This window comes from Palaemon carinicauda, chromosome 5 (genome assembly GCF_036898095.1).
Source record: "Palaemon carinicauda isolate YSFRI2023 chromosome 5, ASM3689809v2, whole genome shotgun sequence".
Classification (NCBI taxonomy): domain Eukaryota; kingdom Metazoa; phylum Arthropoda; class Malacostraca; order Decapoda; family Palaemonidae; genus Palaemon; species Palaemon carinicauda.
Window position 1 is genome coordinate 192508996 of NC_090729.1, and position 15000 is coordinate 192523995.

Here is a 15000-nt window from a genome sequence, read left to right on the forward strand (position 1 = left end):
ATGCATAGAAAATTTGCTTAAAGGAATTGGCCAACACCGACCAATATCCAGTGGTGTATGAATGGATAGAAAATTTGCATAAGAGTATTTGGACAAATCCCTACGTTGGCCAACACCAACCAAAGTCTTCTGGTGTATGAATGCGACATCAAGTGGTGTATGAATGGATAGAAAATTTGCATAATAGCATTTAGAAAAATCCCTACGTTGGCCAACACGGACTGACAGTGTGAATGGATAGAAAATTTGCACAAGAGCATTTTTGAAAATTCCCTACATTGGCCAACATCTACCGACATCCAGTGGTGTAGGAATGGACAGAAAATTTGCACAAGAGCATTTCGAAAATTCCTTATGTTGGCCAACATCTACCGACATCCAGTGGTGTAGGAATGGACAGAAAATTTGCACAAGAGCATTTCGAAAATTCCTTATGTTGGCCAACATCTACCGACATCCAGTGGTGTAGGAATGGACAGAAAATTTGCACAAGAGCATTTCGAAAATTCCTTATGTTGGCCAACATCTACCAACATCCAGTGGTGTAGGAATGGACAGAAAATTTGCACAAGAGCATTTTCAAAATTCCCTACATTGGCCAGCACCTACCGACATCCAGTGGTGTATGAATGGACAGAGAATTTGCACAACAGCATTTTCAAAATTCCCTACATTGGCCAGCACCTACCGACATCCAGTGGTGTATGAATGGAGAGAAAATTTGCACAAGAGCATTTTTGAAAATTCCCTACATTGGCCAACACCTACCGACATCCAGTAGTGTATGAATGGATAAAAAATCTGCTTAAGAGTGTACACACTCCAGTACTCACCATTGCTATCACTTCTGGATGGAGGACCTAACAGACGACTACAGGCACCTCAAGAGGATGAGATAGACTAGATTTTAAGAGAGAGAGAGAGAGGGACGTCTTGTGGCTTTCTTCTTCTTGAACAATGAGTAATATCCTTTCAGAGAAACTTTCGAACGGATATGGGTATATCCCACGCTAGTCGTGCCTTTCAAATTTAGGATATGTAGATTCAGGTTCCTTTTTTCTCTTGAAGGATTTCTTGGTTTTTGTGGAATTAACGTGGTATGTGGAATTATTATTATTATTATTGGTGTTGTTGTTGTTGTTGTTGCTGTTGTTGTTGTTGTTGTTGTTATTATTATCCAAGCTACAACCCTAGTTGGAAAAGCAAGATTATTATATTATTATTATTATTATTATTATTATTATTATTATTATTATCCAAGCTACAACCCTAGTTGGAAAAGCAAGATGCTATAAGCCCAGGGGCTCCAACAGGGAAAAATAGCCCAGTGAGGAGAGGAAATAAGGAAATAAATAAATGAAGAGAACAAATTAACAATAAATCATTCTAAAATAAATAAATTATGGAATTAACGTGCTATGTGAAATTATTATTATTATTATTATTATTATTATTATTATTATTATTATTATTATTACTAGCTAAGCTACAAGCATAGTTGGAAAACCAGAATGCTATAAGCTCCATCATGGAAAAATAGCCCAGTGAGGACAGAAAACAAGGAAATAATTAAACTACAAGAGAAGTAATGAACAATTAGAATAAAATCTGACATGAATTGAGATGTCTGAGGCCTTTTTCCTGGAGTGGACTAGAATCAGCTGCATTTGTTGTTGTGAGTAATTGTAAACATTATATCAGGTAGCAGTTATTATTATTTATTGTTTTGTTTTCATATGCTCGGTACAAAATTGGGAAAGGATGTTAATGTCCCTTCCTGAGAGAGAGAGAGAGAGAGAGAGAGAGAGAGAGAGAGAGAGAGAGAGAGAGAGAGAGAGAGAGAGAGAGAGAGAGAGAGAGAGAGTCAAGTCAAAAGTCAAAGTCAAAAACCTTTATTCCATTATAATAAACGTATCACAAAGTTGGAAACTCAAGTATAATTTGAGAGAGAGAGAGAGAGAGAGAGAGAGAGAGAGAGAGAGAGAGAGAGAGAGAGAGAGAGAGAGAGAGAGAGAGAGAGTTCATCTTAGAAAGCTTCCGGGGAATAGCACACCCTTTTTAGGAAACTTCAGGGCGCTAGTTGTTACTAGAATAACTTTAGAAATAGTAACAAGAGGAAATGGAGTTGGTATATTTGTATCAACAAGCAAACGTCAACAATTTCTAAGGCCAGAGTTCGTAGGCCCTGCTAAAGCCTAGATTTTCAAAACAATTGTGTTAGTTTTGTGATCTAGCGCTAGATAACCGAATGCAAAACTTGACAGCGTCTATAGTCCATTTCTTTTAGCGAGTCATATTTGCACCGACTCGCTGCGGTGCCCTTTTAGCTCGGAAAAGTTTCCTGATCGCTGATTGGTTGGACAAGATAATTCTAACCAATCAGCGACCAGGAAACTTCTCCGAGCTAAAAGGGCACCGTTGCGAGTCGGTGCAAATATGACTCGCTAAAAGAAATGGACTGTAGTTGTCACAAATAACAGACAGGTTAGATAATTAATCAAATGAGTCAGGCCGTCTTGTAAATGAATGTGTGCCCCCAGATACTCATAAGGATTTTTGATATTGTAAAATTTTCTGCGTGTGCATATTTTATTTATTGTTTCGAAGGAGGTTTGAGTATTTACATATAGGTAGTAAGGTGGCCAGGGCACCAGCCATCCGTTGTGATACCACCTCTAGAGAGTTATTGGGTCCTTTGACTAGCCAGACAGTACTACATTGGATCCTTCTCTCTGGTTGTGACTCATTTTCCATTTGCCAAACGTACACCGAATAGTTTCTGTCCCTATACACTTGTCAACACACATTACCAGTCAATTCTTCTTTGCTCAATTGGTTAACTACTGCACTGTAATTGTTCAGTGGCTGCTTTCCTATTGGTAAGAGTAGAAGAAACTCTTCAGCTATGGTAAGCAGCTCTTCTACGAGAATGACATTCTAAAATCAACCCATTGTTTTCTAGTCTTGGGTAGTGCCATAGCCTCTGTACCATGGTCGTCCACTCTCTTGGTGTAGAGTTCTCTTGCTTGAGGATACAATAAGGCATACTATTCTATCGTATTTTTCTTCCTCTTATTTTTTTAAGTTTTTATAGTTTATATATGAGATTTATTTTAATGTTACTATTCTTAAAATGTTTCATTTATTTCTAAAGAATTTTTTAGTCCCAACGATAATTGAAGTAGGTCCTGTAAGAGATATTCTAATTTCATCTATAGTTTGCCAACCAATTTCTGTAGTTATTTTTGTATTTACTCACGTATGTAAACATCTGTATGAATCATAAGTAAGTCTGTTAAGTTGCCTATTGAATGTTGACTGGTCTAATCCGTCCACCTCTAGTAAGAGTTGGTCTTGGTTAGTGACAAAGGTCTTCTGAATTACATTTTTCTCTCGTCTAAATCCCCTAAAACGATTATAATTATATAATTCATAAGGAAACATCCTCTTAGTAAGGGTAGAAGAGACTCTTTAGCTATGGTAAGCAGTTGTGGAATGTTGTTTATATATCAAGTGTCTGTTTTAATGGTGTTAATGTTTTTAGAATATTTAATTTTTAGTTTTATGTTACTTGTATCGTTTATTTATTTCCTTGTTTCCTTTCCTCACTAGGCTATTTTTCCTTGTTGGAGCCCTTGGGCCTATAGCATCTTGCTTTTCCAACTAGGGTTGTAGCTTAGCTAGTGCAATGGGTAGTGCAATAGGTCTATGCCATGGTCTTCCACTGTCTTGGGTTAGAGGTCTCTTGCTTGAGGGTACATTCAGGCACGCTATTCTATCTTGTTTCTCTTCCTCTAGTTTTTATGAGGTTTTTATAGTTTATATACGATAAATCTAATTTAAATTGTTAATGATGTTAAAATATTTTATTTTAATTGTTATTTCTTCTCTTGTAGTTTGTTTATTTCTTTGTTTCCTTTCCTCATGGGCTATTTTTCCCTGTTGGAGCCCTTGGGCCTTATAGTATCATGCTTTTCCAACTAGGGTTGTAGCTTAACTAGTAATAATAATAATAATAATAATAATAATAATAATAATAATAATAATAATAATAATAATAATAAAAAGTGGGACCTCGCTCTGAAATTCTGTTGCCTCGCAAAACTTTCTTTTGATTTTGAAATAATCGCAGTATAATTTATTATGTTTTTTGGGTAGTATTCACTAGGTACTGTACAATGTGTAATATTTTTTTTCAAGGTAGATTATAATCATATTTTATATACGCTTCATATTTGGAAATCTTATAGAAGTAAAATATATGTTATTAACACGAATAAAAGGATAAAATCATTAGGTTATATAGTTATTTCTAAAAACAATTCTCGATTTATGTTCACAGTACCTCGTGCTAAAAACATGAACATTATTTTGCACATGTCGCCTTCTCAGGAAAGTAGGGTAAACAATTGGCTAGCATATAATCTTGACTTCTAGAATAATGCACAGTTGTGACTGGGATTTATTAGTTAGGCCTACCTCATGTAGCCTTGTTATCACTGCATGTTACAAAACTCAAAATTGGATTGAATGTGTAGGGCTTGCTAGCAGGGTTTAATACAAAATCATGAGCACAAAATACGCTTAATGTCTTGACGGAATATTTATTGACGAAAGGGAATGGAGGCGTAGAAAAGTCCGTCTGCAGTTGGGCCCAAGGAATTTACAGAGAATCTGCGAAGTTCCATTTTCAATATACTATGTAAGGCTCACTGAAAATGGCACCCAGCAGGGTTGACCCGTGAGGAGGCTGTCATAAATAGGTCATTTCTATACAATTTAAAGATTTAAAGGCAGATTCAAGGGAGATTGTTTTAGTAATTGACCATATATTATGATCTGCGCCTGATCTCCCCTCTCCACCAAACAAGGGCCAGGGAGGCACCTGAGTCAGGGCCAGTCTAGAGAAAAGTAACATTTATTATTATTATTATTATTATTATTATTATTATTATTATTATTATTATTACTAGCTAAGCTACAACCCTAATTGGAAAAGCATGAAACTATAAGCCCAAGGGCTCCAACAAGGAAAAATAGCTCAGTGAAGAAAGGAAACAAGGAAATAAATAAACTACTAGAGAAGTGATAACAGTCAAAATAAAATATTTTAAGATCATTCACAACGTTAAATTAGATCTATCATATAAATAAAAAAAAACTTCATAAAAACAAGAGGAAGAGAAATAAGATAGAATAGCGTGCCCAGTTGTACCCTCAAGCAAGAGAACTTTAACCCAAGAAAGTGGAAGACCATGGTACAGAGGCTATGGCACTACCCAAGGTTAGAGAACAATGGTTTGATTTTGGAGTGTCATTCTCCTAGAAGAGCTGCTTACCATAGCTAAAGTCTCTTCTACCTTACCAATAGGAAAGTAGCCACTGAACTAGTCATAATGAAGAGAAATCGCTATATTGGATGTTCACGTTTTTAAATTGATAGTGTAAATTAGTGTTTTCGACAGAGGTAGATGAAAAATTACCTATAAGTAATATCTTTATTTACAAGTTTACTACTAAGCTAGGCAGTGATTACAGAAGATACAAGATTCTATACATAATACACATTCAACAGAACTGATACACAATATGTCTCAGGTCTTTCATATCATACAAATTGTATATTAGAAAAAGGAAATACTTCGTCACTATCCAAATATGAATAAATTGTTAAAAGAAAAAAAAAAAGAATAGAGAAATGACTAGCATACCTTATTATTTACCCAAATGTTATATTTTGTTCTCACTGCGTACTGATTATTTTTACTGGCAGAGGTAAGGGACAGTGACAACACCTTAGCTGGCAGGACAATGGCCTAGAGACTGACTATATATATATATATATATATATATATATATATATATGTATGTATGTATATGTATATATACACACATTTATACACACACACACACACATATATATATATATATTTATATATATATAGATATATATATAGATATATAGATATATGTATATATACACACATTTATAGATACATATTTAAATATATATATATATATATATATATATATATATATATAGGTAGACCAATAGCCTTTCCCAACCCCCCCCCCCTCCATGCTTAGCTCACAAGGATGGTGAAGTTGCAGACACTACCAGAAGCTATCGAGCTTGAGCGAGACTCGAACCCCGGCCCGGTTGTTGCGTGAGGTTTTGCATATGCAAATATGATATGACATTCTGCCAGAGTTTCCAGGATGGTTGGCTTGATTTAAATACATTAAATTTTGCAGAATAAAAATATTGTCTTTTTATTTATAACTCTGCCTCAAACTACTTTATGTTGGGGTTCCTCAGAAAGTTATTTCAAATTTTTTTTTTAGAAAATCATTTCTAAAATTTTGTCTAAATTGATTTCTAAAATTTTTTAGAAAATTATTTATATATTTGAAAAAAAAAAAAGAAAATTCTAAATTTTTCTTAGAGAATTATTTCTAAAATTTTGTATAAAATTATTTCTAAAATTTTGTAGAAAATGATTTCTAAAATTTTGTAGAAAATTATTTCTAAGATTTTGCAGAAAATTATTTTTAGAATTTTGTAGAAAATTATTTCTAAAATTTTGTAGAAAAAAATTTCTAAAATTTTGTAGAAAATTATTTCTAAAATGTTGTAATTTGTATATACCTTTTTTTCCAATGCTGAATCCTTGATAGTCCCCCCATTGATATATCAGATTACTGTATAACAAATACTAAGAATTATTAAAGCTTATACCCAAAATAGTGTATAAGGCTTGCTTTCTCCAACAGCAATAATCATTATCCCATCTGTCAGAAAATACCTTACTTTTCCAACTTCAGTAACCTAGTTATCATTTAGAACTCGTTAAGTCAGTCGCTTAAGATTCATTTTAACGCTTGTGGTGGCCAATGCAGTAACGTCCCTGACTGCTGAACGCCAGAATGGGGTTCGAGTCCTGCTCAAATTTGTTAGTTTCTTTGGTCGCTAATCCATATATTTTAATACATTAATATCTGGAGTCTCTTACCGACCTCGGGATCAGTGTCCCAAGGCGAAACCACTCAAAGATAATAGCATCTAACCGGCTAGGAATCGAACCCGCTACAATCTCACCATCCTTGTGAGCTAGGGATGGGGTGTTTGGGAGAGCCTATAGGTCCATCTACAGAGTCATCAGCAGCCATTGCCTGGCGCTCCTTGATCCTTACTCGGGTGGAGAGGGGGTTTGGGCACTGATCATACGTATATATGGTTAGTCTCTAGGGCACTGTCCAGCTCAATAGGGCAATGTCATTGTCCCTTGCCCCTGCCATTCATGAGTGGCCTTTAAACCTTTAAACATGTTTCACATAGCATTGACACCCATATTTTGACATTTCTTATCCAATTTCCAGCAATAGCATTCATATCTTTTGATGTAAATCTGCGGAATCTTCACTCCAGTACCATAGATGTTGATTTAAAAATCTAAAGCTTAAGGATTTCTGTACTACTACTGTACAAAGCACCATGCCCCTTTGGCAGTTTCTCTTATTTTCTTCTGATCTATTTTATATGTTAATCTTTAAATTTACTCGGCTTCTTTTAGGCCTTTACATCATGTTCTATTTGAATGCACGAATACATACAAATTATTCATTCGCAGAATGAAAGTAGTTGAATATTCTGCCAAGATATTTTACCATATCTTTCGAAATCTTTCTAAAACGAGTTCATAATGTTCCTAGTTGAAGTAGTTGAATATAGATTCACAGAACTTAATTTCTACTGCTATTCTCATATATGTTACCATTGTTCTTCAATTCCTTGCTGGTAACAATAATATCGTGGTACTCATCTTTAGAAAGACGGTTTGGGTACTTTTTTCTCTAAAATATATTTTTCAAGTATTCCACCTTGGTAAGATGGCAAATACAATTCAGTAGTTTCTGTTATTCTCGAAAGTTTGTTAAATAATTTTCGAAGTTTTCTTGCGGGCTAAAACAATGGGTAATTCTTGTACTCCGGTTTTGGCAGAATAGGTTTCTTACAAAATAGGGACAGTGAACTGAGAACTAATCTGGAAAATGTAAACTGAAATCCAGGCAGAACTCTACCTCGTCTTCAACATTATCAATTTGTTTGTATATCTGTTAATATTATGGTCTATCATCCTTGGGTCATTCAAGAAATGGAATGTGGATATAATAACTTTTAACTTGAGGTGAAGGATTTGTACAAATTATATTCTTTATATTTTGTGGGGAATTAAGATTTAATAAGAGTTTCATAATCTCATGATCTGAAGTTCAAGTGAACACAGTCTCTTCTGTTCATTGTTAAGAACAATACTTCCATTAATACATTTGTTTTCCTAGTAAGGAACTTCCATCCATACACCAGAGTTTCCATTGAGGTCCTTTTCAATGGATCATACATTTTAAAGCTATTTAATGTTTGGTTATATAAAAATAGTTCTATTCATCTCTTCAGATAGTTAAGACATACATTTTTTTGTGAAATTAAAACATAATCTTAAGATCCTGCTAAGAGTAAGAACACCATAGACAGGAAAAGTTGAAGCACAATTTTTACAAGTCTGAAGAAATAGTTTGTACGATAAAACCAAAGTGCAAGATGACTTCCGTCTTGGCTTATTGTATCAAATATTCCCATTGATTGAACTCGGTGCCTTAAGATTTAAATCGTAGCACAATGGTCAATTTTAAGTGGGTTGAATAGGCTGGTCCTCCCCCTCATCTCAAGGAGAAACGACGACTAGTGATGTTCATTCGAGTTACTCCAATCTCTCGGAGTATCGGTGAAAAGGTTTCCCTGAAAGCAAGAGAATTGTTTAATGTTTTTATAAAAAAAATTACAATATCACCTCCTCCTTATTTGAATGTACAAAACAGAGCCGCTCAATTAATAAAATGACTACACAAAAGGGAAAGAGTTACCCCTGCACTAATTAAATTACACTGGCTGCTGGTAAAGGCGAGAATTGATTACAAGCTACTCTTACTAACGTTTAAGATACTGAACCAAAATGAACCAAAATATCTAAAAGAATGCCTGAGCAAACTAGAACTAGAAAAAAATGTTAACATAAGACACATGAGTGACAAACATAGGCTATCTGAACCAAGAACAAATAGTAAATTTGGTGAAAGGGCTTTTAGCTACTGTGCGCCTAGATATTATAATAAACTGCCAACTGAAATGAAGGACCTAAAGGGAGCAATTGAATTTAAGAAGAAACTAAAGACATTACTTTTCACAAGATCATATGATTTGGAAGATGCTACAATCAAAGAATTGTATAAGTTATAATGAAAATGTTTCGTTAGATGATTGATATGGACCCGCCCGAGAAGTAGTTCACTCGACTTCAGTGGAGGGTTAGATTTAAACCCAAAACAAGTAAAGTAAAGTATTATGTGGACTACAGTATTACCTCCTTCTTTGAATGTATTATGTTGACTACAGTATTACCTCCTTCTTTGAATGTATTATGTGGACTGCAATATCACCTTAGAATGTATTAAGGGGACTATAAAATCAGTCTTCTTTGAATGTATTATAAGGAGTACAATATCACCTCCTTCTTTTTTTAATTTATTATGGGGATTACAATATCACCTCCATCTTCTTCTTTGAATGTACTATTAGGACTACAATATCATCTCCATTTTCTTTGAATGATTTATGGGGACTAGGAACAAGTATTTTAGATTGTGAAGCAAATAATCTTAAATGATCACTTATTAGGAAACCTAGAAGTAATTAAGCAAGACTTGCCTTAGATCTTACAAATTAAGACCTAAGAATCATTTGAGAAGAGAGAACCTTCATTACAACAAGAAAGAAGAAGCAGAAAAAAATGGAAAGAAAACAGCCATAATTACAACAAGAAAGAGAAGGCAGGTAAACTGGATAGGACACAATTCTAATTATAACAATAAAGAAAAGGGAAAAAAACTGGATAGGACACATCTTAAGAGGAGATGGGTTACTGAAGGACATTATAGAAGGTAACTTTGAAGGACTAAGACCCAGAGAAAGGAAAGGGAAGTCAATGCTAGATCACCTGAAGGGAGGGAGAAGATATCAAGAGCTCAAAGAGGTAGCCATGAATAGAGAATTATAGAGGGCGACTAATCCATTTTGGAGATAAGTTCTATTTTGGAGCCAGGGTCCATTTTGGAGATAAGGTCTATTTTGGAGCCAGGGTCTATTTTGGAGCCAGGGTCCATTTTGGCGATAAGGTCTATTTTGGAGCCAGGGTCTATTTTGGAGCCGAGGTCTATTTTGGTGCCAGGGTCCATTTTGGAGATAAGGACTATTTTGTAGCCAGGGTCCATTTTGGAGCCGAGGTCTATTTTGGTGCCAGGGTTAATTTTGGAGGTGGGGTCTTTCTGTGTAATGAAAAACACTATACATGAATAGTAGTACCTTAGATCTGGTGGTACCTCACAGAGATCACTTGATTCGTAAGTCCGTGCCTCCTCTGCTTCATTGGCAACTTCATCGACTAAGGCTTGGTGGTTATTGCAAGATCTTAACAATCGTACTCTTTGAAGCTCAATCCTCAACTGCATCAGTTGACGTGCTAACTGTTGGTCCTGCTGGCGCATGTCCATCTGAGGAGAAGAATATTTACTGAATACTGCTATGCTACTTCTGTTTGGCGTTGGATATTCATTATGTTTTCGTCCCCTTTTATCTTTGTTCTTTTTCATTAGATACCTTTAAATTAAGCAATTTATTTTCTTAGATTAGCAACATTGTATTCAAGTGGAAAGATACTTTTTTTTTTCAGTGGGAATAGGACTAATATGAAAAATAGCCTTTTTAAATATTAAAAGACTCTCGGGATATGGAATACTAGTCAATGAAAGTTATATGTCCTTGAGTTTGGATGAAAAACCAACATTTTATATCAACATACATTTATATATGGACATAGATGATTCAGGCATGAAGGACTGCTGTTAAATGCAAAATTGGGATCCTGTGCCAGAAAACTAGAACACTAGTTCTTCTAGTTGATCAAATTTGGAGCTGACTCAAGAACTAATTACTGCAAGACAATGGGCATTAATTGATTTTTGGGGGGTTAAGGCATTGGAGAGGATGCATCAGGCAACCGACCCCTTAATGTAGGGATAACAGTTGGAGAGAAGAACTTGCTTCTGATTTATATATCTTAAGAATGCTAGTAAATTAAATTATACATTGTTTTAGATATTATCAATGGTAATAGGACATTTACGTCTATTGATTTCTAAAAATACAAGAAAGATATTTAGAAGCAGCCAGTCACACTCACAAGCTCTTGTCTTAGCCAGGAAAGGGCACTCTGAAGATTCTTCTTCCTCACTTCATCGGTAGGTTCTTCCTCAGGCTTCCCTTCCTCCAGAACGAGAGGTGGATGAGATTCCAGGACATTGGTCATCTCTTGGCTTTTCTGCTTGATTGTCCCAAGCCACTCCAGGTACGATGGTCGACGTGTTGCTAGTTTCAGTCTCTGTGAATACAAACATTGCATATTAGTGTCTGCCAATACAAACATTGCATATTAGTGTCTGCCAATACAAACATTGCATATTAGTGTCTGCGAATAAAAACATTGCATATTAGTGTCTGCGAATACAAACATTGCATATTAGTGTCTGCGAATACAAACATTGCATATTAGTGTCTGCGAATACAAACAATGCATAGTGTTGTCTGCGAAGACAAACATTGCATATTAGTGTCAACGAATACAAACATTGCATATTAGTGTCTGCGAATACAAACATTGCATATTAGTGTCTGCGAATACAAACAATGCATAGTGTTGTCTGCGAAGACAAACATTGCATATTAGTGTCTGCGAATACAAACATTGCATATTAGTGTCTGCGAATACAAACAATGCATAGTGTTGTCTGTGAAGACAAACATTGCATATTAGTGTCAACGAATACAAACATTGCATATTAGTGTCAACGAATACAAACATTGCATATTAGTGTCTGCGAATACAAACATTGCATATTAGTGTCTGCGAAGACAAACATTGCATAGTGTTGTCTGCGAAGACAAACATTGCATATTAGTGTCTGCGAAGACAAACATTGCATATTAGTGTCTGCGAATACATACATTGCATAGTGTTGTCTGTGAAGACAAACATTGCATATTAGTGGCTGCGAATACAAACATTGCATATCAGTGTCTGCGAATACAAACATTGCATATCAGTCACTGTCAACAGAAACTGCATATCTGTCTCTTCACCTACAAACATTGTAACTTTTTGTCTGCGAATACAAACATGACATATCAATCTCTGTCAATAGAAACATTGCATAGTGGACTCAGCACATACAAACATTGCATGTTATTGTGTGGGAATGTAAACATTGCGTGTCAGTCTGCGAATACAAAAATTGCATACCAGTTTCTTGTCTATATAAACATCCTATATCAGTGTCTGCAAAGACAAAAATTGCATATTTCGCTGTATATTTGTTATTTAGTACGAGGCTACATGTCTTATACAGTTATTACTGAATATATTGGTTAAAAAGAAAAAGCTGATTTATAATTTTGAAAAGCCTAGAAGCATATTACACATGAAGCTATATAATAGGATAATGTTAAAGTTAAGATTAGATTTTTTTAAAGCTTTCAGTCTTTGTTCTTTTTTTATGCCTGCTAAACCCCCCCCCCCATCCCAATTGGGGGAAGTGCCTTGGTTGATAGATAAATAGACATTTCCAGTCTTTCCTTTAAAATTGTACAATTGAATGATCTTGTTGTGATAATTAGGATAAAAGATCCTTTACAGATTGCTTGCTTGTAATATGTTATGTATTAATTACTATGTGTATTGTTAGCAAAGTACTAAATATTGTAATTAGCACAATTTCCCCTATATAATACAAGCACTATATAAACAAGAGTCTGGTTATAAATATAAATATATTTCCCCCATCCCGCGGAGTAGCATTGCCAGCCGTATAACCACTCGGTCTCTCCCTACTCCCTCTTATAGGGAGAAAGAGGGAGTTGTCTTACCCTGGTGAGTGGGTGGAAATGGGGCTTTTTGGCGCTGCTGTTTTAAATCAAAGAAATTATTGGTACTCTAATAGTTTCTGTTGCTCAGTGTTTTAAAGGTAAAGGTGACTGGTTTCAATTCCAATTTCATCAGAATAGGTGATCACCAGAACGTCAGTCTGGCAAGCTCAACCCCCCAACCACAGCAGTAGCCTCCCCAGTAAACAGCTTAAACACACTGTCCCGGGCTGGGATCGATCTGCTGCTATGCGAATGCTAGGCAAAAAATTACTGCTGTACTAGCCAGGAGGTGCTTGAATGTGAGGAGCTTCAACTAATGTATGAGAGGATCCGTGGCTATGCTGGTTTATTTCGTTAATCACTTCACAATCTTTAGTGGGAATTCTGCCTTTACATGAATTTTTCATTTCGGATCGCCAAAATTTTAATTGAATGATCACGTGAAGTACATCTGACAAATACGTAAACGTAGCTTTTATCTCTCTCTCTCTCTCTCTCTCTCTCTCTCTCTCTCTCTCTCTCTCTCTCTCTCTCTCTCTCTCTCTTTTTTACTTAAAATCGTGGAACCATAATGGGCTAATACAGTGATAACGTGCTCGCCTAGCATTCGCATGACAGCAGATCGATCCCAGCCCGGGACAGTGTGTTTAAGCTGTTTACTGGGGAGGCCACAGCTGTGACTGGGCACCACAGTGGCGGGTTGTCCTTACTCGACTGACGTTCTGGTGAGCCTCTTCTGATGAAACTGGAACCAGACACCTTAACCTTTATATACCGATATTTTTGGAAACCCAAATCACAATCAGTCACAAAGAAGAACAGGTAACTTGTGACCGAGACAGACGAAGGGAAAGCAGGAAAAAATGTAAGCTAAGTAATGTCAAGTTTGTGTGTTTAATGGCACTTTAGTCTTTTGTGTATTTACTGAGATTTTAATCGAATGGTACTTTACTCGAAGTAGTACTTTACTCTAAATGCTAACTTAGTTCTTGAATTGGCCAAATAATATAAAAACAGTTATTAGAAAAGAATATCAGTCTGTTAATCCATATATCTCTCTATACATTTGTCTGGAGACATGTTTTTTTTTTTTTTATTTGGATACCTATAACCTTTATTTAATTTTTATTATAATCAATACAGACTAGAGTTATTCAAGGGTTCTATTGTAGAATAAAAAAGTCTAGCGCCAGAAAGTCTGTGCCAAAAAAGTCTTAGATCGAGAATAGGTACTCGAGAGGTACACTTGTAAACCACAACTGCCGTGTTGTAGTTAGGAAAGTGGCAGCGGTGGAAATGGTTGAATATGTGCGTGTGTGCATATCTATCAATATTTGGCCGTCACTTTTGACGGGTCGCGTGCACTAGTATGTCATATTAATCCATCTCGTGAGAAGTAATGCAGCTATTTTTAATATTGAGTTTATTTATTATGCCGCTATATGTCTTGCAGATTCGTTAATTATGTCTGTGTGTCCATGTGTTGATCATATGTATATATGGTCAGTCTCTAGGGGATTTTCCTGCTTGATAGGGCAATATCACTGTCCCTTGCCTCTGCCACTTAGGAGGGGCATTTAAATCGGCCTTATTTTGTATGTTCATTCAAATAAGATGTTAGCACTGCAGGCTGAAAACTTGTTACTTTCATTAAGTAAATACGGGTACAAGGTTACATGGCACTGCTTTCCCATGAAATCTATCAAATCTATATTGAAAAGTTAATCTTATATTAATTAATCAAAGGTTTTCATCTCAGAAGGTGCAATTTATTTGATAATACACCCAAACTCCTTATATTAATCTTAATTTCTCATATATAACTTCAGATGCATTAGTTAATTATATTCCCCTTTTTCATTAGTTAATTATATTCCCCTTTATCAGACTGCAATTGGTATAACGAAATTTATTATGCCCTTTTGTTAAATATCTTGTGTATCTAGTTTTTAATTATATTTAAG

General features: G+C 35.4%; 2 protein-coding genes across 2 annotated transcripts in view; both read right to left on the reverse strand.

Annotated features, from left to right (window-relative positions):
• LOC137641692 (uncharacterized) overlaps positions 1-929 on the reverse strand; it is a 138048-nt gene extending 137119 nt beyond the window's left edge. The window contains exon 1 of the mRNA XM_068374493.1: positions 834-929. Coding sequence (XP_068230594.1) covers positions 834-836 — 3 coding nt within the window. The 5' untranslated portion in view covers positions 837-929. The remainder of the gene's footprint in view (positions 1-833) is intronic.
• Positions 930-7546: 6617 nt separating this feature from the next.
• LOC137641302 (uncharacterized) overlaps positions 7547-15000 on the reverse strand; it is a 33445-nt gene continuing 25991 nt past the window's right edge. The window contains exons 10-12 of the mRNA XM_068373730.1: positions 11298-11495; positions 10421-10608; positions 7547-8800 (exon numbers count right to left, since the gene is read on the reverse strand). Of these exons, the coding sequence (XP_068229831.1) occupies positions 8722-8800; positions 10421-10608; positions 11298-11495 (465 nt within the window). The 3' untranslated portion in view covers positions 7547-8721. The remainder of the gene's footprint in view (positions 8801-10420; positions 10609-11297; positions 11496-15000) is intronic.